Consider the following 26467-nt stretch of genomic DNA (forward strand, 5'->3'; position numbering starts at 1 on the left):
AGGAATTTTCCCGCGGTGCAGGATCATTGTCTGAAAAATCCCATCGATTGGACGTGCAACAACCGGTTCGCTTGGGAAAAACGAGAATTGGATTGCGAAAAATTGGCATCGGGGGGTTCACGTTTCCGCGCGTTTGTCCATTATGGCTTGTTCATCCCCTGCGCGAACCGGTGACGTCATCTGAAAATTCGCATACACACGTGGGTTAAACTAAGTAACCATTTACCACAAGTTATTGCCTTATCATTTTCACTATCTATTAAATTGCGATGTTCTGTGATTGCGCAGCCGCCACCCCCGACATCGATCCACCAACTTCCACAGCTGATCCCGGTAGCTTTCCACCATGTTAGCAATCACAAAATTTTATACACATGTCTGCACGTTCCCGTCTACTACAATGGTTTCAAAAGTGTCCACGCTCTTGCTGCTGATTTTAGTAAGCTGCTTAGTTAGTTGTAGTGAACAGTTTTTGCGATTTAAACGCGCCGATATTGACCTACAAACGTGCATAGCCAATTTTGACATACATAGAGACAAAATTATCAGGACTCAGGACTCCCAAAAAATGGGAGCGAAGTACTTGACGGAGTTCGACCTAGGGACTAGGGAAGAATGTCTGAGGCTGTGCTGTGAAACCGACAATTGTGATGTTTTCGTGTTCGAGGAAAAGGTAAGGGGTTTTGGTGGTGGTTTGTTAAAGCATATGGATTTTTTCTAGAATTCGGGAGGTTGTTATTTGTTCCATTGTGGGCCACCGGAGAACTTTAAGTGTAAATTTACGCATCACGCCAATTATTCGAGTGCGGTGTTAGCGATTAATCGACATCTGCCGGATTTAGAAAGTCAGATTAAACTTACTAAACACGAACAAGATTTAAGCAAGTTGAGGTAAGGAACCGTTTTATGTAGCATTGTTCTTGTTTTTGATTCTGATAATTCTGTATGGTTTCTGGAAATTTCAGAAATGCGGTTTTTGTGACGTTCGTTTGTGCTCAAATTACTTGTCTTCGTTCTCGATAATATAATTATCCTTTATTTCTTTTGTGACAGAATTCGATAACACCTTTCTGGACTTGAAGTTAATTCGATGACTATTTTTTTGTAAAAAAATAATCAGATTAAATAGCAACGTCTTCAAACGACATTCTTAATAACATTATCATAATGGTCAGGTATTTCAGCAGTTTTTACGACCTCTACATTTGTCTATAACAGAAAAGTCTTCTTCATAGGGGAGGAACTTAAGAATTTGCCATTACGTGGTTTTTGTTCTGACCAGAGATGTAAATTTAACATTCTTCTGGAAAACTGTCTTTCAGTGCTCGATTATATTTTTGAAGAGTTTGAACGACTTCAATTTTTTGTAAAATAGTCACAGTTTTACAAAAAATTATCGGATTTTCCCAGACAGTAATAGTTGTATAAATTATGGTTTACAACATCTACGCTCTAATTATCAAAATGTTTACAGGCAAAATCTATCGAATTTAGTCAAGTTTATCATTTTATTAGTACGGATTCTGGTGAGTTTTATTACGATAAATAATAATTTAAAATAATCTTGAGGGCTACTGTCGTCTCATTTTTTTTTTTTTTAGAATTTAAATAATCCCAGGGGCCCGCTGCGCTTTATTTTCGAAAGAACGAACCTTGCGGGCTCCTGCTATTTCGTTTTTGAAAGAAATTTAAAGCATTTCGGAATCACCTCATGTTTTTGAAATGCATGATTTTAAAAAATCTGGTGTTTTGATTTTGAAGGAATTTTAAAAACTTTAAATACACCTGAGATTATGTTTTTTGAAATGGTTTTAAAGAACGTCGTAGGCATCAGGTGTTTTGGTTTTTTACAAAAGAATCTCGGGGGCATTTAGTGTTATTTTTTTGAAATGGTTTTAAAGATTTTCGAGGGCTCCTGGTGTTTTTTTGGCAGGAATTTAAAAGAATCTCGGGAGCATTTGTGTTATATTTTTAAAATGGTTTCAAAGAATCTCGGGGGCACCAGCTGTTATTTTTTTGGAATGATTTTAAAGATTCTCGAGGGCTCCTGGTGGTTTTTTTTTTTTGCAGGAGTTTAAAAGAATCTCCTGGTCTTATGTTTCTGAAATGATTTTAACGAATCTTGAGAGTTCCTTCTGGTGATTGGTTTTTTAAGAAGCCTTAAAGAATCTCGGGGGAAATTTCTGTTATGTTTTTGAAATGGTTTTAAAGATTCTCGAGGGCTCCTGGTGTTTTTTTGTGAGGAGTTTAAAAGAATCTCGGGAGCATTTGGTGTTATATTTTTGAAATGATTTTAAAGAATGTCGGAGGCATCAGGTGTTTTGGTTTTTTGCAAAAGAATCTCGGGGGCATTTGGTGTTATTTTTTTGGAATGATTTTAAAGATTCTCGAGGGCTCCTGGTGTTTTTTTTTTTGCAGGAGTTTAAAAGAATCTCGGGGGCATTTGGTGTTATATTTTTGAAATGGTTTTAAAGAATGCCTGGGACACCAGGTGTTTTGTTTTTGCAAAAGAATCTCGGGGGCATTTGGTGTTATTTTTTTGAAATGGTTTTAAAGAATCTTGGGAGGCAGCAAGTATTTGTTTTTGCAAAATAATCTCGGGGGCACCTGGTTTTATTTTTTTGAAATTATTTCAAAGATTCTCGATGGTTCCAGGTGTTTTTTTTTGACAGGAGTTTAAAAGAATCTCGGAAGAATTTGGTGTTATATTTTTGAAATGGTTTTAAAGAATATAAGGGGCATCAGGTGTTTTGTTTTTGCAAAAGGATCTCGGGGGCACCTGGTGATATTTTTTTGAAATGGTTTTAAATATTCTCGAGGGCTTCTGGTATTTTTTTATTGCCAGGATTTTAAAAGAATCTCGGGAACATTTGATGTTATATTTTTGAAATAGTTTTAAAGAATCTTGGGGGGCAACAGGTGTTTGTTTTTGCAAAAGAATCTCGAGGACACCTGGTGTTATCTTTTTGAAATAGTTTTAAAGATTCTCGGGGGCACCAGGTGTTATTTTTCTTGGAATGATTTTAAAGATTCTCGAGGGCTCCTGGTGTTTTTTTTTGGGAGGAGTTTAAAAGAATCTCGGGAGCATTTGGTCTTACATTTTTGAAATGGTTTTAAAGAATGTCGGAGGCATCAGGTGTTTTGGTTTTTTGCAAAAGAATCTCGGGGGCATTTGGTGTTATTTTTTTGAAATGGTTTTAAAGATTTTCGAGGGCTCCTGGTGTTTTTTTGGCAAGAACTGAAAAGAATCTCGGGAGCTTTTGTGTTATATTTTTGAAATGGTTTTAAAGAATCTCGGGGGCAGCAGCTGTTATTTTTTTGGAATGATTTTAAAGATTCTCGAGGGCTCCTGGTGTTCTTTTTTGCAGGAGTTTAAAAGAATCTCGGAAGCATTTGGTGTTATATTTTTGAAATGGTTTTAAAGAATGCCTGGGACACCAGGTGTTTTGTTTTTGCAAAAAAATCTCGGGGGCATTTGGTGTTATTTTTTTGAAATGGTTTTAAAGAATCTTGGGAGGCAGCAAGTATTTATTTTTGCAAAATAATCTCGGGGCACCTGGTTCTATTTTTTTGAAATGATTTTAAAGATTCTCGGGGGCACCAGGTGTTACATTTTTTAAATGGTTTTAAAGAATCTAAGGGGCAACAGGTGTTTTGTTTTTGCAAAAGAATCTCGGGGGCACTTGGTGATATTTTTTTGAAATGGTTTTAAAGATTCTCGAGGGTTCCTGGTGTTTTATTTTTGCAAAAGTTTAGAAGAGTCTAGGCGGCACCTAGTGTTATATTTTTGAAATGGTTTTAAAGAATCTTGAGGGTTCCTGGTGTTTGGTTTTTGGAGAAGTTTTAAAGAATCTCGGAGGCTCCTTTTATTATGTTTTTGAAATGGTTTTAAAAAGTCTCGAGGGCTCCTGGTGTTTGGATTTTGGAGAAGACTTAAAGAATTTCGGGGCACCCCTTTTATGTTTTTGAAATGGTTTTAAAGAATCTCGAGGGCTCCTGGTGTTATGTTTTTGCAGTGGTTTTAACGAATCTTGAGAGTTCCTTCTGGTGTTTGGTTTTTTAAGAAGCCTTAAAGAATCTGGGGAGAATTTTCTGTTATGTTTTTGAAATGGTTTTAAAAAATCTCGAGGGCTCCTGGTGTTTTTTTTTTTTTGGCAGGAGTTTCATAAAAGAATCTCGGGAGCATTTGGTGTTATATTTTTGAAGTGGTTTTAAAGAATCTCGGGGGCACCTGGTGTTTTGTTTTGTTTTTGCAAAAGAATCTCGGGTGGACTTGGTGTTATTTTTTTAAATGGTTTTAATGATTCTCGACGGTTCCTGGTAGTTTTTTTTTTGGCAGGATATTAAAAGAATCTCGGGAGCATTTGGTGTTATATTTTTGAAATGGTTTTAAAGAATCTCAGGGGCACCTGGTGTTTTTTTTTTGAAATGGTTTTAAAGATTCTCGAGGGATCCTGGTGTTTTTTTTTTTGGCAGGAGTTTCATAAAAGAATCTCGGGAGCATTTGGTGTTATATTTTTGAAGTGGTTTTAAAGAATCTCGGGGGCACCTGGTGTTTTTTTTTGAATTGGTTTTAAAGATTCTCGAGGGCTCCTGGTGTTTTATTTTCGCAAGAATTTAGAAGAGTCTCGGCGGCACCTGGTGTTATATTTTTGAAATGGTTTTAAAAAATCTCGAGGACTGCTGGTGTTTTATATTTGCAAGAGTTTAAAAGAATCTCGGCGGTGCTTGGTGTTATATTTTTGAAATGGTTTTAAAGAATGTTGAAGGCTCGTAGTGTTTGGTTTTTGGAGAAGTTTTAAAGAACCTCGGGGGTACTTCGTATTATGTTTTCGAAATGGTTTAAAAGAATCTCGGGAGCACCTGGTGTGATGTTTTTGAGATGGTTTTAACGAATCATGAAACCTCGTGGTGTTTGGTTTTTGGAGAAGTTTTAAAAAATCTCGAGGGCTCCTGGTGTTTTGTTTTTTCAAGAGTTTAAAAGAATCTCGGGGGCACCTAGTGTTATAATTTTGAAATGGTTTTAAAGAATCTCGTGGGCTCCTGGTGTTTCGTTTTTGGAACAGCTTTAAAAGAATCTCGGGGGCACCTCCAGTTATATTTTTTAAATGGTTTTAAAGAATGTCGAAGGCTGCTGGTGTTTTATATTTGCAAGAGTTTAAAAGAATCTCGGCGGCACTTGGTGTTATGTTTTTGAAATGGTTTTCAAGAATCTCGAGGGCTCCTGGTGTTTTGTTTATGCAGGAGTTTAAAAGAATCTCGGGAGCACCTGTTTTTATGTTTTTGAAATGGTTTTAGCGAATCTGGAGAGTTCCTTTTGGTGTTTGGTTTTTTGAGAACCCTTAAAGAATGTTGGGGTCACTTGCTGTTGTTTTTGAAATCTCGAGGACTCCTGTTGTTTTTTTTAGCAGGAGTTTAAAAGAATCTTGGGGGCACCAGGTATTATGATTTTAAAATCGTTTTAAAGAATCTCCTGGGCGCCTAGTGTTATGGTTTTGAAGTGGTTTTAACGAATCTTGAGGGCTATTGGTGTTTTGTTTTTCCAGGAGTTTAAAAGAATCTCGGGGGCACCTGGTGTTATGATTTTGAAATGGTTTTAAAGAATCTTGAAGGCTTTTGATGTTTGGTTTTTGGAGAAGCTTTAAGGAATGTCGAGGGCATCTCCTGTTGTGTTTTTGAAACGGTTTTAAAGAATCGTCCTTTGAAAAGTACAAATCTATGCAAAATACGACCAATTTTCAACAAAATTTTCGAAATTTCACTAAATACATTTTCTTGTTGATTTCGGGCCGGAAAAGTCACTCCCGCTTTCATTTGTTCGATAACTCCAATCGTTTTTCCAGAATCGTGCTTTGAAAAGTACAAATCTATGCAAAATACGACCAATTTTCGACCAATTTTCAACAAAATTTTCGAAATTTCACTAAATACACTTTTTTGTAGATTTCAGGCCATAGAAGTCACTCCCGCTTTCATTTGTTCGATAACTCCAATCGTTTTTCCAGAATCGTCCTTTGAAAAGTACAAATCTATGCAAAATACGACCAATTTTCAACAAAATTTTCGAAACTTCACTAAATACATTTTATTGTATATTTCGGGCCGGAAAAGTCACTCCCGCTTTCATTTGTTCGATAACTCCAATCGTTTTTCCAGAATCGTGCTTTGAAAAGTACAAATCTATGCAAAATACGACCAATTTTCAACAAAATTTTCGAAACTTCACTAAATACATTTTCTTGTATATTTCGGGTCGGAAAAGTCATTCCCGCTTTCATTTCTTCGATAACTCCAATCGTTTTTCCAGAATCGTGCTTTGTAAAGTACAAATCTATGCAAAATACGAGCAATTTTCGACCAATTTTCAACAAAATTTTCGAAATTTCACTAAATACATTTTCTTGTTGATTTCGGGCCGGAAAAGTCACTCCCGCTTTCATTTGTTCGATAACTCCAATCGTTTTTCCAGAATCGTCCTTTGAAAAGTACAAATCTATGCAAAATACGACCAATTTTCAACAAAATTTTCGAAACTTCACTAAATACATTTTATTGTATATTTCGGGCCGGAAAAGTCACTCCCGCTTTCATTTGTTCGATAACTCCAATCGTTTTTCCAGAATCGTCCTTTGAAAAGTACAAATCTATGCAAAATACGACCAATTTTCAACAAAATTTTCGAAACTTCACTAAATACATTTTATTGTATATTTCGGGCCGGAAAAGTCACTCCCGCTTTCATTTGTTCGATAACTCCAATCGTTTTTCCAGAATCGTGCTTTGAAAAGTACAAATCTATGCAAAATACGACCAATTTTCGACCAATTTTCAACAAAATTTTCGAAATTCCACTAAATACACTTTCTTGTAGATTTCAGGCCACTGAAGTCACTCCCGCTTTCATTTCTTCGATAACTCCAATCGTTTTTCCAGAATCGTGCTTTGAAAAGTACAAAACTATGCAAAATACGACCAATTTTCGACCAATTTTCAACAAAATTTTCGAAATTTCACTAAATACACTTTCTTGTAGATTTCAGGCCACTGAAGTCACTCCCGCTTTCATTTGTTCGATAACTCCAATCGTTTTTCCAGAATCGTGCTTTGAAAAGTACAAATCTATGCAAAATACGACCAATTTTCAACAAAATTTTCGAAACTTCACTAAATACATTTTTTTGTATATTTCGGGTCGGAAAAGTCATTCCCGCTTTCATTTCTTCGATAACTCCAATCGTTTTTCCAGAATCGTGCTTTGAAAAGTACAAATCTATGCAAAATACGACCAATTTTCGACCAATTTTCAACAAAATTTTCGAAATTTCACTAAATACATTTTTTTGTAGATTTCGGGCTGTAGAAGTCACTCCCGCTTTCATTTCTTCGAAAACTCTAATGATTTTTCGAGAATCGTCCTTTGAAAAGTACAAATCATTATTATTATTATAAAAAATCTATGCAAAATACGACCAATTTTCGACCAATTTTCTACAAAATTTTCGAAATTTTACTAAATACATTTTCTTGTAGATTTTGGGTCGTAGAAGTCACTCCCGCTTTCATTTCTTCGAAAATTCCAATGGTTTTTCCAGAATCGGCTTTGAAAAGAACAAATCTATGCAAAATATGACCAATTTTCGACCAATTTTCAACAAAATTTTCGAAATTTCACTAAATACATTTTCTTGTAGATTTCGGGCCGTAGAAATCACTCCCGCTTTCATTTCTTCGAAAACTCCAATCGTTTTTCCAGAATCGTCCTTTGAAAAGTACAAATCTATGCAAATCGGGGGCACCATGTGTTATGTTTTTGAAATGGTTTTATTCTTGAGGGCTCCTGACGATTTTGAAAAAAATTTTAAAAATCTCGGGGGTGCTTAGTATTATCAGTGACTATATATAGTCACTGGTATTATGTATTTGAAATAGATTTAAAGAATCTTGAAGGTTCCTGGTGTTATGTTTTTGAAATAGTTTTAAAAATCTTAGGGACTCTTGGTGTCTTCTTCTTGGAATAGTTTTAACGAATCTTGAGGGTTCCTTCCGTGTGCTTTGTTTTGAAGGAATTTTTAAGAATGTCAGGGGCACCTGGTGCTAAGTTTTGGAAACCATTTCATATAATCTTAAGGGCTCTCGGAAAAAAGAAAATCTCTAGAATTTCGTGTTGTGTGTCTAAAAATAATTCCAAACAATCTTGTTTTAGTTTTAAAGGAGTTTTAAAAGCCTCAGGGGCATTCAACAATTTATTATTTGCACTTTCTATCTTTACCGGAGTATTCCACTTCTCTGAAACCACATATCCATAAATTTTCTTTTTTTATAAGTCACGAATGCTGTGAAAACTCGTACTGAGCGACGAAACACGAACTAAAATAATCCGCAAAACCCCGTTATACTAAGAAATAAATTGTCACTGACCACTCCATTCCAACCACATCTATACAATTCCGATATAAACCTCCGACACCTGCTTTGTCCCATTCATTCCATGAAACAAACTCTCCCTCAAATCCTATCTCGTCTCCACATACTCCGAACAACAACAAAACACCCCATTGTCCCACAAATCTTGTAACTCAAACTCTCCAAAGACAACCCGACACAATGCTTTCCAGGAAGCCCGAGAGCGAGCCCGAGGTGGTCCCCCAAGCCGCCGAGACCGTAGCCATGACGTCCACCACCCCTCCAACCACCACCAAGTCGCAAGAAGTCATCTCCACCGAAGTGAAAACCAAACCCGAAGAGGGTGAGTAATCGCGCAAGCATTACTGTGACTGTTTTGGGCCGCTAACTTTAGTGTTCTATCAGAATTTCACGCTCACCTCACCGACTTCCGTGAAAATTTAAATGTTGCGCATATTTTAGTCACGGATGGAGCGACAGAGTTATATCGACCAGATTCACAAAAAACAATGCTACGTACACCTGTAATCTTATCGGGCTGCATCTGCAGAGCGGCGTTGTAGAACCGATGCCCGAATTGTTTGCGGAATAAATTAAAATTGCACGTTGCGGATCAGCGAAGAGCTTGATGGTCGTGGGTTACGTAAGTTTGGAGCGATTTCGGATAACGATTGCGGTGAGGTTTGAGGAAAAAGTGCGGGTTTCGGTGAGTAATTGGGTGGCCTTGTTGGAAGGTTCGCTTTTAGGTCTTCTTTAATTTTACGAACTCTCTTTATTCAATTTCCTATTTCTTGTTATTTAATTTGGAACGAGGCGAAGTCGAGATTACAAGGCGAGTGGATTTTTTTCGGTGTCAACTAAGCTCATAAATTATATCTTCTGAAGATGATTGCATCGCTACCTCTTTACACCTGGTAATTATTAACAATACCATTCCGACTAATCTGAAAGCCAACCTCCAAAACTTGCATCCACTAAAGAATTAGTTTTAATTTAAAATTCCGTAACGGTTTGAGACTGTTCCTGAGTGATTAATGGTAGCGATATTGTTACAACTTCAGATTTACACAAAGTGTTGGACAAGTTTCTTCACGCAGGGTTCGTTAATTCCCAAATTTATTACGACGTGATAGAATAATCTTAATGAGTTCGACGTTACGAAGAAAAACGTACACAGATTTCCTTTAGAAACGGCTTACAAAACAAAGGCGTATGTGAAACTTTTTCACAAATCCGACATTGATACTTCTATTATTTTCTTACGTATTTATATATCGCAACGGAAACAATCCCTCATTGTGATTTGTGAAAACACGAAAGTGAAATTTCTTTCGGTTCTCGTATTGAGAAATACGACGGAATTGTTACAGTTAATTAAAGCGTCGCTGCTTTGCAACAGTAGTTTGTAAACAGACTTTTTCATTTATCTGACAAGGCTTGAGTAACCTCCAAACGTTGGGAACACAGTCGCAATTAATCACGGTTGTCTTCACTATTTGTTGGCAAGTTTTTCGAATCTAAATATTTGAGTGTTGAGGCCGCCTCCGAATTTTTTGCAAAATTAAAGTGGCAAACTGAAATTATTAAAGCTGAAAATTTGGGACGCAATGTTTCGCCTTTAAGAATCTACCTACTATCATATTTGTCATTATTTTTGGTCACAAGCATAATTAAAAATTAAATTACAAAATAATTTGTTCATGTTTACTTATTTTTTTTTATTTTAATAGAATTTTATTGTGTCCTTGTGACAAGCATGTAACATCAAAATCACCCAATTTTACAGATAAGTAAAATTGTCATAATAAAAAATTGATCTAAAGAATTTCTGCAGTACTTCCCTCACATTCAGAACGGTGATCTGATGGCTAGTCAGGTCAGATTCGGTCAGGTCGGATTTTTTTTTTGTGATAATTTTTATCAATTTCCTTGAGAAACTAAATTATTAATAATAATTTTTTATTGTCTAAATATTTAAATTCTAAAAATGTTTGCGATTATTTGTTAAAGTTCGTATTCTAAGGAATTCAAACTACGTCGTTAATTAGACTTTATCCTGCATACTACTATGAGATTAAAGCCGAAAAAAAAATTTTTAAATGCGAGCGCAGCGAGCACGTTCAGGTCTAATTTAAAAGATTATTCACTGAGAAGCTAAAAAAGGCACTTGAGTATCTTTAGAATTATTAAAAAAAGACAGTAGGGGCCTTCGAGATCCGTTAGAATTCCTACAGATTCTTAAAAAAATTAGACATTAGGAACCTTCGAGATCCTTTGGAAGTATTAAAAAAATTACAATAGAAGCCTAGGGTATCATTTCAAATTAAAAAAAAAGGACCAGGGACCCCCGAAAATGAGTCACATTCTTTAAAAAATACACAGGGGGGCCTCTAGATCCTTTAGAATTATTATTAGAAAATACACTAATGGCGCTTGAGATTCTTTAGAAATATAAAAAATGACACTAGGGACCCACTGGTGGTTTTAGAATTATTAAAAAAATGCACCAACGGCCTCCAAGAATCTTTGGCATTCTTAAAAAGACCTCAGAGGCTCCGAGATAGTGTCATTTTCCTTAAAAAAAGACACTAGGGGCCTTCTAAGTTCCTTACAATTATCACTAAAAAAAGACACTAATGGTCTTTAAGACTCTTTAGAAATATAAAAAAAGACATTAGAGGCCCTTGGGTATCGTTGGAATTATTAAAACAAAAACACTACAGGCCCTCGAGTCTCTTTCGCATTCTTAAAAAGACACTAGGGGCCACCAAGATTGTTTCAGATTCCTTAAAAAGGGACACTGAGGTCCTGGAATATCTTTAGAATCGTAAAAAAAGACACTAGGGGCCTTCGAGATCCGTTAGAATTCCTACAGATTCTTAAAAAAATTAGGCATTAGGGACCTTCGAGATCCTTTGGAATTATTCAAAAAATTACAATAGAGGCCTCGGATATCCTTTCAAATTCTTAAAAAAGGACCAGGGACCCCCGAAAATGAGTCACATTCTTTAAAAAATACACAGGGGGGCCTCTTGATCCTTTAGAATTATTATTAGAAAATACACTAATGGCCCTTGAGATTCTTTAGAAATATAAAAAATGACACTACGGACCCACTGGTGGTTTTAGAATTATTAAAAAAATACACCAACGGTCCCCAAGAATCTTTGGCATTTTTAAAAAGACCTCAGGGGCTCCGAAATAGTGTCAGATTCCTTAAAAAAAGACACTAGGCGCCTCCAAGATTGTTTCAGATTCCTTAAAAAGGGACACTGAGGTCCTGGAATATCTTTAGAATCGTTAAAAAAAGACACTAGAGACCTTCGAGATCCGTTAGAATTCCTACAAATCCTTAAAAAATAAGACATTAGGAACCTTCGAGATCCTTTGGAATTATTAAAAAAATTACAAAAGAGGCCCCCGAGATCCTTTCAAATTCTTTAAAAAAGGACCAAGAAACCCCGAAAATGAGTCACATTTAAAAAAAAAAGACACAGAAGGACCTCTGGATCCTTTAGAATTATCGTTAGAAAAGACACTAATGGCCCTTGAGATTCTTTAGAAATATAAAAAAAAAACATTTGGGATCCTTAGCTATCCTCAGAATAATATAAAAAAAGAAACTAGAGGCCCTCCAGACTCTTTCACATTCTTAAAACGACACCAGGGGCCTCCGAGATTGTTTCACGTTCCTTAAAAAGAGACACTAGAGGTCCTGGAATATCTTTAGATTCGTTAAAAAAAGACACTAGGGGCCTTCGAGATCCCTTAGAAATCCTACACATTCTAAAAAAATAAAACTTTAGGAACCTTCGAGATCCTTTGGAATTATTAAAAAATTACAATAGAGGCCCCCGAGATCCTTTCAAATTTTTAAAAAAGGACCAGGAACCCCCGAAAATGGATCACATTCTTAAAAAAAAAGACACAGGGGGGCCTCTAGATCCTTTAGAATTATTATTAGAAAAGGCCCTTGAAACTCTTTAGTAATATAAAAAAAGACATCTGGGGCCCTTAATGTACCGTTAGAATTATAAAAAAAAGACACTAGAGGCCCTCGAGACTCTTTCGCATTCTTAAAAAGACACCAGGGGCCTCCGAGATTGTGTCACGTTCCTTAAAAAGAGACACTAAAGGTCCTGGAATATCTTCAGATTCGTTAAAAAAAGACACTAGGGGCCTTCGGGATCCCTTAGAAATCCTACAAATTGTAAAAACATAAAGACTTTAGGAACCTTCGAGAACCTTTGAAATTATTAAAAAAATATAATAGAGGTCCCCGAGATCCTTTCAAATTCTAAAAAAAGGACCAGGAACCCCCGAAAATGGGTCACATTCTTAAAAAAAGACACAGGGGAGTCTCTAGATCCTTTAGAATTATTGGGGTCCCTTAGGTATCGTTAGAATTATTAAAAAAAAAGACACTAGGGGTCCCTGAGATTCTTCCGCATTCTTAAAAAGACACCAGGGGCCTCCGGGATTGTTTCACATTCCTTAAAAAGAGACACTAAAGGTCCTGGAATATCTTTAGATTGGTTAAAAAAAATACACTAGGGGCCTTCGAGATTCCTTAGAAATCCTACAAATTCTAAAAAAATAAAACTTTAGAAACCTTCGAGAACCTTTGAAATTATTAAAAAATTAAAATAGAGGCCCCCGAGATCCTTTCAAATTCTAAAAAAAGGACCAGGAACCCCGGAAAATGGGTCACATTCTTAAAAAAAAGACACAGGGGGGTCTCTAGATCCTTTAGAATTATTAGGGGCCCTTAAGTATCGTTAGAATTATTTAAACAAAAGACACTAGGGGTCCCTGAGGTTCTTTCGCATTTTTAACAAGACACCAGGGGCCTCCGGGATTGTTTCACATTCCTTAAAAAGATACACTAAAGGTGCTGGAATATCTTTAGATTGGTTAAAAAAAATACACTAGGGGCCTTCGAGATTCCTTAGAAATCCTACAAATTCTAAAAAAATAAAACTTTAGAAACCTTCGAGAACCTTTGAAATTATTAAAAAATTAAAATTGAGGCCTCCGAGATCCTTTCAGATTCTTAAAAAAAGAACCAGGAAAAATTCAAATGATTCTCGTGGCTGTTTAAAGTTAAAAACCATTAGGGTCCTTTACGATTCTTTCAAACTTTTTTTAAAAAAAGGAACCGCTAAGATCTTTTGAATTTGTTTCAAGCATTCTTTCAAAATAGACACTAGATGTCCTTGAGGTTTCCCTCAAACTCTTTCATAAGACGAAACACCAGGAGCCCTAAAGATATTTTCAAATTAATTTTGATTGTTTCACTGAAAAAAAGCACTAGGGAATCTTTCCAACTCTATCAAAAGCAAAACACAAGAAGTTCTCAAGATCTTTTCAAATACTTTCAAAAACAAAGCATCAGGGATCCCTGAGATTATTTCAAGTTCTATAAAAAATAAAATCAAGAACCTTCAAGGATTCTTTCACACTTTTTCAGGAACTCTCAAGATCATTTTTCAATTTTTTTCAAAAATAAAGTAAGGATTCCCGAAGACTGTTTCACATAAAAAAACACTACAGGATCCCAAGATACCTTCAAACTCTTTCAAAACCAAAACATCAGAAGCTTCACGATCTTTCCAAACTCTTTCAAAAATAGAACCATCAAGAACATCGACGGATCTTTGACGTAAAAAACACCATGTGCCACATTCTTAAATAAGACTCTTTTGTAAACAAAACACCTGAAGTCCTAAAAAAACATTGAGACATCTCAAGATTCCTTCAAATTCGTCCAAAAAGAATTAAACACCAAGAGCTCACAAGACTTTCAAATTCTTACAAAAATAGAACACTCCCAATCCCCAAGATTCTTTCACATTATAAAAGAAAAATGAAGCGAAAGAAGCCTCTAAGATCTTTTCATATTAAAAAAAAATATAGGGGATCCCAAAATTCTTTCAAACTCTTTCAAAAGTAAAAGATCTAGCGGCCTCAAGATCTTTTCAAATAATTAAAAAAAAAAAAAAAACACTCGAGACTCCCGACATTATTTCTAGTTCTTTCAAAAATAAAACATCAATGATCCCCAAGATTTCTTCATTTTCTTTTAAAAATAAAACCATCAAGACGTTCAACAAACTTTGAACAAAACACAAGTACTTGTGTAGTTGTAGTTACTAAGATACGATTGATTTTGGCAAATGATATATTCTTTAAAAAAATAGAGGGCGGGTGGGCGGGGCTAGTACTTGTTAAGATAAGACTGATTTTGGCAAATGATATATCCTTTAAGAAAATAGAGGGCGGGTGGGCGGGGCTAGTACTTGCTAAGATCGAAGATTGTTTGACATTAATAAACCACTAGGGAACCCAATATTATTTCAAATCCTTAAAAAAAGACCCAAAACCCTCGAAAATCAATCACATTCTTTAAAAATACACTAGGGGACCCTAACATTTTTTTTTCAAAAATACCAGGGCTTCCAGGATTTTTTAAATTTTTTGAAAAATGAACCACCAGAATGATAGTAGTCACCATATCACCTTCTTAGCAAGGACACAAAAGGAGGTGAGACAATCTTTTTAATCAGGATCACCCTGTTCTAAAAATACTCAGGCACTGCTAAACCTAACTTAATATTTAATGTAGGATTTGTCTAGGCAAATTGTGAGATTACGTTATCGGATTTACCATGCTTTTCAAAATCTGGAGCCGAAGGTAAAAAATCAAGGCAGATTCATAAACCACAAGTATAATAGGAGAACGTAATTTTATAAAATGTCAAAAAAATAAAAACTCAGCACGGATTCATAAACCACAAGTGCAAGAAAATTTAAACAGCGTTTACAATAGTAAATCTTGGAAATGAGGTTTCAAAGATTATCTGCCTAATAAAAATCGACATAAACGTACTCTAAAGGTTATGAAACGTTGAGAAAACATGAAAGTGGCCATTCGTCTGCTCGGGAAGTTAAAATATAAATTGACCAAAAATTTGGAGCAAAATGTTCAAATTTTTCTGTTGAAAAATTTAGAAAACAGAATTCACAAACAATTGGACAAAAAATAAAAATGTATAACTTGCTATAATTAAGTTACATATTAAGGAGTTACAAATTTTGTAACAGTAGGTGCTTTATTTTGTTCACTGAATATCCCAACCGTAGTTTAATTATATGTATATAAATAACGAAATTATATTTCACACAATTATTACTGAATTTGAAATTAAAAAAAAAATGTTATTCAAGATTTATAATTATTTTCATTGAATTTTTATTATTGCACGACCAGTTAACATCGTCTTTGTTTCGTAATATAAAATATAGTGGAGCAGCTACGCATTCTCACATAGTTGCGAGGCGAAGCCGAGAATTGCAAAACGTGCACCAAAAAATTAGTAATGACAATTTTAAACATTTTCTAATTTTTTCTGAAAAAAATGGGAAAACAAAATTTCGCTGGTGGTTATGTAGCACGAATTTTGTAACAACTGTGTTTTATTTTGTTCACTGAATATCACGAGCATTTTTTAATTTCGCTAATGAAATCATGTTTCACATAATTGTTACCGAATTTGAAATTAAAAAAATGTTATTTAAGATTTATTATTAATCAGTTTCATTAAATCTTCAATTGTTAAATCACCGCCTTTTTTTCGTAATATACAGATGGCTGCGAGGCGAAGCCGAGCGTTGCAAACTTGCAGTAAAAAATGCAGACTTTGTAACAGAACACTAATTGCTATTTTATTTTTTCTAAGAGAACGACAATTTTAAAGTTTTATTTAGAAGTAAAAGATACAAAAAAGTATTTACCCCTGCGACCTCATGAGGGAAACTCTGCACGCAAACACTCCCATCATACGGGTACAACGGCGCCCGCCTCAATTTCGACATCTTACGAAGAACACGCACTCAAACCGCAAGACTGCCGAAGAACAACTGCGACGTTGTCCCGACACACAAAACCCGCTGGAGAGAGCAAAACAAGAAATGCGGCGATCGAGCCTCCATAAGCTTCAAATTCTGGAAAAAACTAGTAAGAGTGGCACTTAATTTCTTCGCAGCTATTCGCAATTAAATCAGCAATTAGTGCAGCAACTGCACGGAGAAATGAATGCCGTAATAGTGAAAAGGAATGCACTCGATCTCAAGATTTTCAATGAAGGACTTAGTTCAATTTTTTGTCGTGATTTGCATTCTAAGCCTCGATCGTGATGGTGCGAATTAGTCGAGCGTAGAACTTGAACCCGGTGACTGGTGAGAAACATCGGAAAGCCTTCGGGCTGTAGGTCGCTCTTAAGTAAGCTTACATAAACACCTGAACTTGAACCGTTAAGAAACGATTACGCTATTATTCCAACACTACTTTCTTCGAAATCGTAGCTAAACGGCGCTACGTAGGTTGTGGCCAATTTAGATTGTTGATTCTGTTTTTGTTAATAAATTGGGTGTAATTTTCGACTATTACTGTTTTTCTTATTTGCTGAAATTGCAGGAAGCGTTCAATTTAAATTTAAAAATATCCTCCGCCTACGTAATTTTATTAAATTTGACGTGCGGTAGCGAGATGTGATAGGAAGCGGAATTTTAGGTCAAGATTCTGTTGATGGGTGGAACAATAACAGGAACCGCGTTTTGGGTCCGAGGACTAGAAAACTACAAAGTGTTGCGTAATGCGCAAATTACAAGTCATCGGGTTTTATTATAGCGACTTTCATTGTTCTCTTAAATCGTATACAATTTAAATAACGGTGTTGTCATCAAGGGGAACCTGAGAATTTTTTAACAGTGCGAAATGAATCACTTTCCGCACGCATATATAGCGCAATTTTGCTTTCAGCGGTGCGAAAATGCAGCCGTTACCAGTTCGAGTGTCGATCTACCAGCGAGTGCATAGCAATATACAACGCCTGCGATGGTGTGCCTCAGTGTGCCGATGGTAGCGACGAAGCCCCAGAACTAAGCTGTCCCGACGCCTTAGCAACGTCCCAGACGGTCCCAGTACCCATCAGCAATCCCATCCAGCCGGCCAGATACGACACAAATGTAAGCATACTTAAAAATTTTATTTTTTATTAGTTTAATAAATAAAATAAACTTTTCCAAATTACATAACATCATTAAAATAAAGTTAGAACACTTTGGTAGGGGTGAGCAATATCCCGCTTTCCGTGCTATGTTCCCCATCCACCGCAGTCAAAATAATCTCGTAGTTCTTGCAGGCGTCAAAATTTTGCAAAATTATGTAATCTTCGCTCATTTCTGGATCGGTAACTCGGTATTCCTTCTCGCCTTTTATTTTATACTTGACGTAAAAGTGCTCTCCTGGGTTATTTTTAACATCAGGGACCCACAATACCATGCAGTTAACAATACAGCGTTTGTTGTATTCGGTTTGAGGGACGGTGGTGGTTTTAGACGCTTCGGTAGTCTTCGGCTTCTTGTCGCTAGCAATCAAATAATCATAATAATCGAACTCTTCTTCATCTTTGTCTTTTTCTTCTTCCACGGGAATTGGAGTCGTTGTCGACTTGTAGCAAACTTCGTCTCGATTCGGGGTTGTATAATTAATTTTGTAGATAAATCGTGGAACGAAAGGTGGCGCAGACGTGTGTGATTCCATGGTAACTTCAGCTTCTGCTCTGAAAACACACAAAGTACTCTTTGATTACCAAGCAGTGAGTAGTTGTACACATTGCTTTCCCCGGCACAGTTAACGGCTGAAATCCCTATCCGATACGTCATTCCTTCGTCAAGTCCGGTTAGTTTGGCTTGAAGTTTATCCGAGTCGTTCACCAGGTGTACAACTTCTTTCATTTTGGCGTAAGGTACAGATTCGTTAATCTCTTTCGTGTAAATCTTATAACCTAAGAGAATCCCGTTCGGTTCAGTCGGTTTACTCCACTGAATAAACACTGAAGCCGAACTTAGAGTGAAAACATTGACAGTGAAAGGGTGGTTAGGTGCTGAAACAAATTTTACACACAACGTTTATTCCAAATAACTGAGTTCCACATAGATGTCATCTTCAAACGAAGAGGTGTTTATACCTATTTGAGGTGCATCGAAGCTTATAGCTTCGCTTGGAGGTCCCACGTACTTTTCGTTACGGGCTGAAACCGTAATGAAATTTTTCGAAAACGGGAAGAACTCGACGTTGGCTCTGGTTACTTCGGGTGGGAAAGCGTATACTTGGCTGCCAGCATCGTTCCACGTTCGTACTAAATACCCTTTGAATTTGCCTCTGAGGGACTCGGGGTCCACCGGGTCCCACTCGATCAGAACTTGGCGGCTTCTAATTTCCAAAAGTGTCAAGTTTGAGGGGGCATCTTGAGGAATTAACTCTCCTGAAACTAACTAGTGATTTTTTTGTACAAATAAGTAACAGAAACACTTACTGTTGTCTCCACAAGTGTTGTGGAGGAGCCCGCAAAGGACGATTATCTTCGAGTACACAGCCAACATGACTGACACCAGGAAAGTACTGGTTTAAAATCGCGGAGGTTCGTACTTGAGGCTTAATTTCCTAATTTAGAGGAATTTGCTAATTCTGGGTTTTGTTCTAGATTCCGCAACAACCGCTCCATCCTTTGGCGCCGGCCTTGCCGCAATCAGAGCTGTATCGGCCTCAGATGGCGCAGGACACTCTGGGGCCGCCGCAGATGCCGCAGCTTCCTCACCAAGACGCCGATTTTATAAGGCCGTTGCCGAACTCGCGCAGCAACTCGAGGGCGCCTTTCGACAACCAGCAAATGATTCAGTACGCCCCTGTGCCCGTGCAAATGCCGGGGGGCAGCTGGGGAGCGCACCAGTCCCAAATGGGGCCCCCGATCCCACAGTACGCAGGTACTTTACAGGTTATGATTTTTCGGAACATGGACCCAGGTTTCTGACTACCAGTTTTTTGGTTTAAGTGCGATTTATAAACTTGCTCTTGACGTTGAAGTTCCCGCTGACGTTGCTTTTACAGTTGAAAGCAAATTGTAGCCCCGCCCACCCACCCTGTCTCAATTCTGATGATTTTTTTTATTCGTCGTGAGCCAATGGGGCGGAGCTTAACTGCAAAATCGTTATTTCTCTGCCAGAAATTAAAGACAATTTTTTTGAGTATCGTGTTGTTCAAATAAAACATTGTCGGTATATTAAGAAAAAAATAAAGCCAAAGATTAGACTCCACCCACACCCGCCCCGATCTCAATTTCAATTGTGATGAATTTTTCATCCGTTGTCATGTCGAGGGGCGGGGCTTAATTGCAAAATCCATATTTCCTCACAAATATTTACTATTTTAAACGTGTTTTAAGTTTTTAATAAAAAAAATCATTACAATTGAGATGGGGTGGGTGGGCGGGCTGACATATTGCCTTTTTATTTTAAGATGTGTAGACTTCTTTTCACAACATAAAACTTAAAACATATTTAAAATGGAAAATTTGTAAAGCGAAATATCGATTTTCAATTAGGCTTCGCCCCAGAATTGCAAAATTCATATTTTCTTCCAAAAATGTACCATTTTAACCCTGTTCTAAGTTTTTTGTTGTGAAAAAATGGTTGTGTTTAAGAAAAAAAAAAAAGGCAAGATATAAGCCCCACCCACCCACCCTGTCTTAATTCTGATGATTTTTTTTATTTGTCGTAAGCCGAGGGGCGGAGCGGAATTGTAAAATCCTTATTTTTCTAAAAGAAATTAAAAACATATTTTTGAGTATCGTGTTATTCAAAGAATATTATGTATATTAAGAAAAAATAAAATAAGGGGTTAGGCCCCACCCATACCCGCCCCGATCTCAATTCTCTATTCTGAAGAACTTTTCATTCATTGTCAGGTCGAGGGGCGGGGCTTAATTGCAAGATCGATATTTGTCTACAAGAATTTACCATTTGAAACATGTTTTAAGATTCTTGTTCTAAAAAGACGACTACGTACCTATATTAAGCAAAAGGAGAAAATCTAAGCCCTCCCAATCGCCCTATCTCAATTGTGATGATTTTTTTAACCGTTATTATTTCTCTACAAGAAGTTACCATGTGAGACATATTTTTTTCAATATTTTCTCTTTTTTTCTTAATATACATAGTATTCTTCGAACAACACGATACTCAACAACATGTTTTTAATTTCTTGTAAAGAAATAAGTAATTTGCAGTTAAGCTCCGCCCCTTTGGTTCACGGCTATTAAAAAAAAAAATCATTACAATTGAGATAGGGCGGGTGGGCAGGCTATGATGCAGATATTTTTTCACAACATGAAACTTAAAGTTAAAACATGTCTAAAATGGAAATGGATGGCTATGTATATTAAGAAAAAAAAAAGGCAAAATATATGCCCCGCCCACTATGCTATGTATATTTAGAAAAAATTAAAGCCAAAGATGAAGCCCCACTCATACCTGCCTCGATCTAAATAGCAATGAAGTTTTCATTCGTTGGCAGACTTAGGGGTGGAGCCTATTGCAAAATCCATATTGTCTTACAAAAATTTACCATTTTAATAAAGAATAAAAAAAAATCATCAGAATTGAGATGGGGTGGGTGGGTGGGGTTTATTTTTTGTTTTTTTTCTTAATATACACAGTATTTTTTGCACAACCCGACACTCAAAAATATGTTTTTAATTTTTTGGAAAGAAATAAGTATTTTGCAGTTAAGCTCCGCCCCTCTTGATTCACGGTGAATATAAAAAATTATAACAATTGAGATAGGGTGGGTGGGCGGGGCATATATTTTGCCTTTTTGTTTTAAAATGTGTAGACTTGTTTCCACAACATGAAACTTAAAGTTAAAACACGTCTAAAGTGGGAATGGATGGCTATGTATATTAAGAAAAAAAAAGGCAAAATATATGCCCCGCCCACCCACCCTGTCTCCATTCTGATGATTTTTTTTATTCGTCGTGAGTCAAGGGGGCGGAACTTAACTGCAAAGTCCTCACTTCTCTAGAAGAAATCAAAAACATATTTTTGAATATCGTGTTATTCAAAGAATATTATGTATATTAAGAGAAAAATAAAACAAGGGATTAGGCCCCACCCATACCCGCCCCGATCTCAATTCTCAACCGTGAAGAATTTTTCATTCATTGTCAGGTCGAGGGGCGGGGCTTAATTGCAAGATCGATATTTGTCTACCAGAATTTACCGCTTTTAACATGTTTTAAGATTCTTGTTCTATAAAGACGCCTACGTATATTAAGAAAAAAGGAAAAATATATGCCCCGCCCACCCGCCCTATCTCAATTGTGATGATTTTTTTAATCATTATTTCTCTACAAGAAATTACCATGTGGGACATGTTTTTGAGTACTATGTTATTCAAAGAATACTATGTATATTAAGAAAAAATTAAAGCCCAAAATTAAGCCCCGACCTAAATAGTAATGAAGTTTTCATTCGTTGGTAGACCTATGGGCGGAGCCTAATTGCAAAATCCATGTTTCCTTACAAAAATTTATCATTTTAAACGTGTTTTGAGTTTCTACGAATAAAAAGAATGATCACAATTGAGATAGGGTGGGTGGGCGGGCTTACATTTTGTCTTTTTGTCTTTTAATATGATGTAGACTTCTTTTCACAACATGAAACTTAAAACATGTCTAAAATGGAAATGGATGGCTATGTATATTAAGGGAAAAAAAAAGGCAAAATATATGCCCCACCCTCCCGCCCTATCTCAATTGTGATGATTTTTTTATTCGTCGTGAGCCAAGGGGGCGGAATTTAACTGCAAAATCCTCATTTCTCTACGAGAAATAAGTAACGTGTTATTCAAAGAATATTATGTATATTAAAGAAAAAATAAAGCCAAAGATTAGGCTACACCCATCCCGCCCTAATCTTAATTCTCAATTGTGATGAATTTTTTATTCGTTGTCAGGTCGAGGGGCGGAGCTTAATTGCAAGACCCACATTTTTCAACAATAATTTACCATGTTTTAAGATTCTTGTGCTAAAAAGACGACTACTTATATTAAGTAAAAAGGGAAAATATAAGGCCCGCCCACCCCCCACCCCCTATCTCAATGGTGATGAATTTTTTTTAAACGTCTAGATCCAAAGGAGCGGAATTTAATTGCAAAATCGTTATTATTTCTCTACAAGAAATTACCATGTAAGACGTGTTTTTGAGTATTGTGTTATTCAAAGAATACTACATATATTAAGAAAAAATTTAAACCAAAGATGAAGCCCCACCCATACCTGCCCCGATCTAAATATAAATGAAGTTTTTATTCGTTGACAGACTTAGGGGCGGAGCCAATTGCAAAATCCATATTTCCTTGCAAGAATTTACTATTTCAAACGTGTTTTAGTTTTCTAAGAATAAAAAAAATCATCAGAATTGAGATGGGGTGGGTGGGCGGGGTTATTTCTCGTTTTTTCTCTTAATATACACAGTATTCTTTGTACAACCCGATATTCAAAAACATGTTATTAATTTCTTGTAAAGAAATAACAATTTTGCAGTTAAGCTCCGCCCCTCTTGATTCACAGTGAATATAAAAAATCATAACAATTGAGACAGGGTGGGTGGGCGGGGCATATATTTTGCCTTTTTGTTTTAAAATGTGTAGACTTCTTTTCACAACATGAAACTTAAAACATGTTTAAAATATGGAAATATCGATTTTGCAATTACGTTCCGCTTCATGTGACACATGTTCTTAAGTAATCGTGTTATACAAAGAAAACTAAATGTGTTAACCAAAAAAGAAAACCAGAAGAGAAGCCCCACCCATCCGTTTCGATCTCAGTCGTGATGAGTTTTTCATTCGTCGTTAGACCGAGAGGTGGAGCCTAATTGCAAAATTGATACTTTCCTACAAACAGCAACGTCAGCGACAAGTTTATACATCAACCTTTAGTTTTCGAGCGTTTCCTAACCCCTAGTGTTTGAGAAAGTAGGTCTTCCTTCTTAGTCTGTCTGTCGTCTCATTGAAGTGAAATTTTAGATGTATTTTAGGGATATCGTGTACATGGGACAAAGTTAATCAAAATTCGTCTGACCATCCCCGCCAACAATTTGATGATAAAAATTTTGCAAAGCAAATACGATTTAAATTTTATTAGAAAACACTATATGTGTGGTTGATGAATCCGCCTCGTCGGACAGAGTTCGACTTACTTTGTGTACTGATTGACTGTGGCTTTATTACAGCGTGACTTTGCTTTTCAGACAAAAATAGTCATATTTTCAACCACAAGGAGCACGGCCTGCAAGTGCCTGATGGGCAAGAGATCAGGTATAATAAATATAAGGGAGCGATGCAGTATTTGCATCGCGCTCTGGGATACTCGAGCGCAGGGTGAGACGGCTATCCAAACGGTAGAATAGCACAGCACCATGCACGTCAAACGAACATGCAATAGATACTTACTTGTGGCTTTCTATACCTTCTATACTCACCGACTTCATTCGCTTAACTAAGAAACGGCAAACCCTGGGAGCGCTTCCCACGCCCATTCTTAATTGAGCGAACCCGCTTTAGTCAAATGCACATAGAAATTAGCTTTGAAAACAATGCAACAGTTAGATGCCTTGTCCATCTATCTACTACAACAGTGTAAATATTTTAACTATGATACTTGGATAGCTTTCTTCCTCACTAAAACAACGAACACTTTAGCGCGTTTTTAGACACTCGGAGACTAAATCGAGGAGTAATGGTGCTAAATTCCAATTTCAGTCAGATGCAATACGGCGATCAGTACAATCCCAAAGTGAACTATTACGAGAATTATAGGCAGCCGCTGCAACAAGAAAACTGGCCTGACGATTTCCCGTTCAACGGGTACCCGCCGGAGAGCGGCAACAGTAAAGACTGGCACCCAGAAAGCGCGCCTATCGGTAAACCACAACCCGAAACCAACCCCAAACTGATTTTGCTTTCCAGAGGGAGCCAAAGCGACAACCACGGATCATATCCAGAAAACCAGTAAAGAAAACCCGATCCACGTCCAGGAAAAAATGGCCCACGAGTTGAAGCACTCCACCCAGACCACGACCCAGAAAGAGCCCGAGCACGAGCCGAAAATAAAAATCGAGAAACATAAAAGCGAGCATTACCCGGACGTGGTGGCTTACAAGATGGACGGTCCTCCGGACGTGGAGGACGGTGTTTCGGAAACGGCTAGTGGAGCCGTGTTGTCACTTACCTTAGGACTCATTATTACTTGTATAATGGCGCTTTTGATTGGTTGTCGTCTGAGGGTGCGGCGACGAATGAGAAAAGGGGGTAAAAGCTACGCCCACGATGCAGACTATTTAGTCAACGGGATGTACTTGTAGGGGTATTGAGCATATTGTTCAAAAGATAGTGTATATAATAGGATGATCATAGTTTGTTTTTTCGGATTTTATGCATTTATATTTTATCGTGACTGTTGGATGTTTTTACAGTAAGAAATCATTCAGTATATTTTTAGTATTTACACATCTTTTGTAATGGTTTTGTATATTGATAGGTTAGAACAAATATATTTTCGTTAAGTGTGGTTGTTTTTTTAAATGGGGGGTGGGTAGTTTTCAGGTCTTTATTGATAATATGACACTTTTAAAAATTAGTATTAACCAGTATGATTAACAGCAATAAACTAGATACTGATTATTTTTAAAAATTCTTTGGATAAATTAAAATAAGTGATATGTAACAAAAGTACATTGTAAAAAAAAAATAAACAACCCATAACATGCTCGTAGTTCTTGACTTATTACAAGTGTCGCCTACTCAGGTTCAACTATGTTCATAACCTCACTTTGTAACGACTTAACTTATACAATAATATACAAAATCTCACATAGATAGATTTAAGTGTAATTTTTGCGTTGGTAGTTCTGAATTATTGGCAGCTGTTGTCAACTTTGACAGGAGCCCTGGGGCCTTAAATTTCATTCCGACAGTCAGGTATGCGACTTTAAAATTTTAGATATGTTGCCAACCTGACAAATAAATCACAAATAACAAATACATAACAATAAAAAAAAAATAATTACAATTGCGATTGGGTGGGTGGGCGGGATCTGTATTTTCGCTTTTTTTTTAATATACATTGTATTCTTTGCACAACCCGATACTCAAAAACATGTTTTTAGTTTCTTGTAAAAAAATAAGTATTTTGCAGTTTGCCCATTTGGTTCACGGCGAATAAAAAAGTCATCACAATTGAGACAGGGTGGGTGGGTGGGCTTACATTTTGCCTTTTTGTCTTTTTACTCTGAATACTTTTAACAACATGAAACTTAAAACATGTTTAAAATGAAAAATTTGTATAAGGAAATATCGATTTTGCCCCATGATTGATGTTTTAAGTTTTTTTTTTGTGAAAAGGTGGCTATTAAGAAAAAGAAAAACAAAATATAAGTAAAAGTAATAAAAAAATGTAGTCAATTCTGGCGAAACTCAATGTTTCAATGATGTTCTGAAATACTGGCTGACTATTAACGATTAAACCAAATTTTTGATCTCAATTCTGAATTGTGATGAATTTTTTATTCGTTGTCCGATGGAGGGGCGGAGCTTAATTGCAGGATACATATTTACAAGAATTTATGATTTTAAACACGATTTAAGTTTCTTGTTGTGAAAAACGACTATGTATACTAAGAAAAAAGGAAAATATAAGCCCCGCCCACCCACCCTATCTCAATTGTGATGATTTTTTTTAACGTCTAGAGCCAAAGGAGCGGAATTTAATTGCAAAGTCGTTATTATTTCTCTACAAGAAATTACCATGTAAGACATGTTTTTGAGTATCGTATTATTCAAAGAATGCTATGTATATTAAGAAAAAATTAAAGGCAAATATGAAGCCCCACTCATACCTGCCCCGATTTAAATAGTAATGAAGTTTTTATTCGTTGACATACTTGTATAATGGCGCTTTTGATTGGTTGTCGTCTGAGAGTGAGGCGACGAATGAGAAAGGGGGGTAAGAGCAACGCCCACGATGCAGACTATTTAGTCAACGGGATGTACTTGTAGGGGTATTGAGCATATTGTTCAAAAGATAGTGTATATAATAGGATGATCATATTTTGTTTTTTCGGATTTTATGCATTTATATTTTATCGTGACTGTTGGATGTT

General features: G+C 36.4%; 3 protein-coding genes across 5 annotated transcripts in view; 1 reads left to right on the plus strand and 2 right to left on the minus strand.

The window, feature by feature from the left end:
• The window catches only part of LOC135136159 (protein phosphatase 1 regulatory subunit 14B), a 61313-nt gene extending 44995 nt beyond the window's left edge, over positions 1 to 16318 (minus strand). The window contains exon 1 of the mRNA XM_064065305.1: positions 16198 to 16318. Coding sequence (XP_063921375.1) covers positions 16198 to 16278 — 81 coding nt within the window. The 5' untranslated portion in view covers positions 16279 to 16318. The remainder of the gene's footprint in view (positions 1 to 16197) is intronic.
• Positions 14 to 24848, plus strand: LOC135136156 (uncharacterized). Of its 2 annotated transcripts, none has more exons than XM_064065300.1 (8): positions 14 to 673; positions 722 to 891; positions 8616 to 8746; positions 17225 to 17430; positions 18951 to 19230; positions 23558 to 23687; positions 24069 to 24229; positions 24276 to 24848. In XM_064065300.1, the coding sequence occupies exons 1-8, from the start codon at positions 347 to 349 to the stop codon at positions 24668 to 24670; spliced, it is 1800 nt and encodes a 599-aa protein (XP_063921370.1). In that variant the 5' UTR covers positions 14 to 346; the 3' UTR covers positions 24671 to 24848. The 2 variants fall into 2 exon arrangements, with proteins under 2 accessions (XP_063921370.1, XP_063921371.1); XM_064065301.1 differs by having other exon boundaries at positions 23558 to 23624.
• On the minus strand, positions 17441 to 18881 carry LOC135136157 (neuroglian-like). Of its 2 annotated transcripts, none has more exons than XM_064065304.1 (4): positions 18783 to 18881; positions 18435 to 18731; positions 18077 to 18350; positions 17441 to 18026 (listed from the first exon to the last, which is right to left on the minus strand). In XM_064065304.1, exons 1-4 carry the CDS (start codon positions 18847 to 18849, stop codon positions 17516 to 17518), a joined length of 1149 nt encoding a protein of 382 aa, XP_063921374.1. In that variant the 5' UTR covers positions 18850 to 18881; the 3' UTR covers positions 17441 to 17515. The 2 variants fall into 2 exon arrangements, with proteins under 2 accessions (XP_063921374.1, XP_063921372.1); XM_064065302.1 differs by having other exon boundaries at positions 18435 to 18737; positions 18783 to 18864.
• Positions 24849 to 26467: the final 1619 nt, after the last annotated feature.

Source organism: Zophobas morio, unplaced genomic scaffold, assembly GCF_036711695.1.
Source record: "Zophobas morio isolate AGI-343-1 ecotype UQ-CSIRO unplaced genomic scaffold, CSIRO_AGI_Zmor_V1 ptg000026l, whole genome shotgun sequence".
In the NCBI taxonomy this organism is placed as follows: Eukaryota; Metazoa; Arthropoda; class Insecta; order Coleoptera; family Tenebrionidae; genus Zophobas; species Zophobas morio.

What these genes read in the sequence shown, in the direction of transcription:
- LOC135136156 (XM_064065300.1), top strand. Translation starts at nt 347, where the DNA reads ATGTTAGCAATCACAAAATTTTATACACATGTCTGCACGTTCCCGTCT. An exon ending in CCCGATCCCACAGTACGCAG is followed by an intron (nt 19,231 to 23,557) that starts GTACTTTACAGG and finishes TTTGCTTTTCAG; the next exon opens with ACAAAAATAGTCATATTTTC. An exon ending in CTGGGATACTCGAGCGCAGG is followed by an intron (nt 23,688 to 24,068) that starts GTGAGACGGCTA and finishes TTCCAATTTCAG; the next exon opens with TCAGATGCAATACGGCGATC.
- LOC135136157 (XM_064065302.1), bottom strand. Translation starts at nt 18,849, where the DNA reads ATGTTGGCTGTGTACTCGAAGATAATCGTCCTTTGCGGGCTCCTCCAC. An exon ending in CTTCGATGCACCTCAAATAG is followed by an intron (nt 18,351 to 18,434) that starts GTATAAACACCT and finishes AATTTGTTTCAG; the next exon opens with CACCTAACCACCCTTTCACT. An exon ending in TGTGCCGGGGAAAGCAATGT is followed by an intron (nt 18,027 to 18,076) that starts GTACAACTACTC and finishes GTGTGTTTTCAG; the next exon opens with AGCAGAAGCTGAAGTTACCA.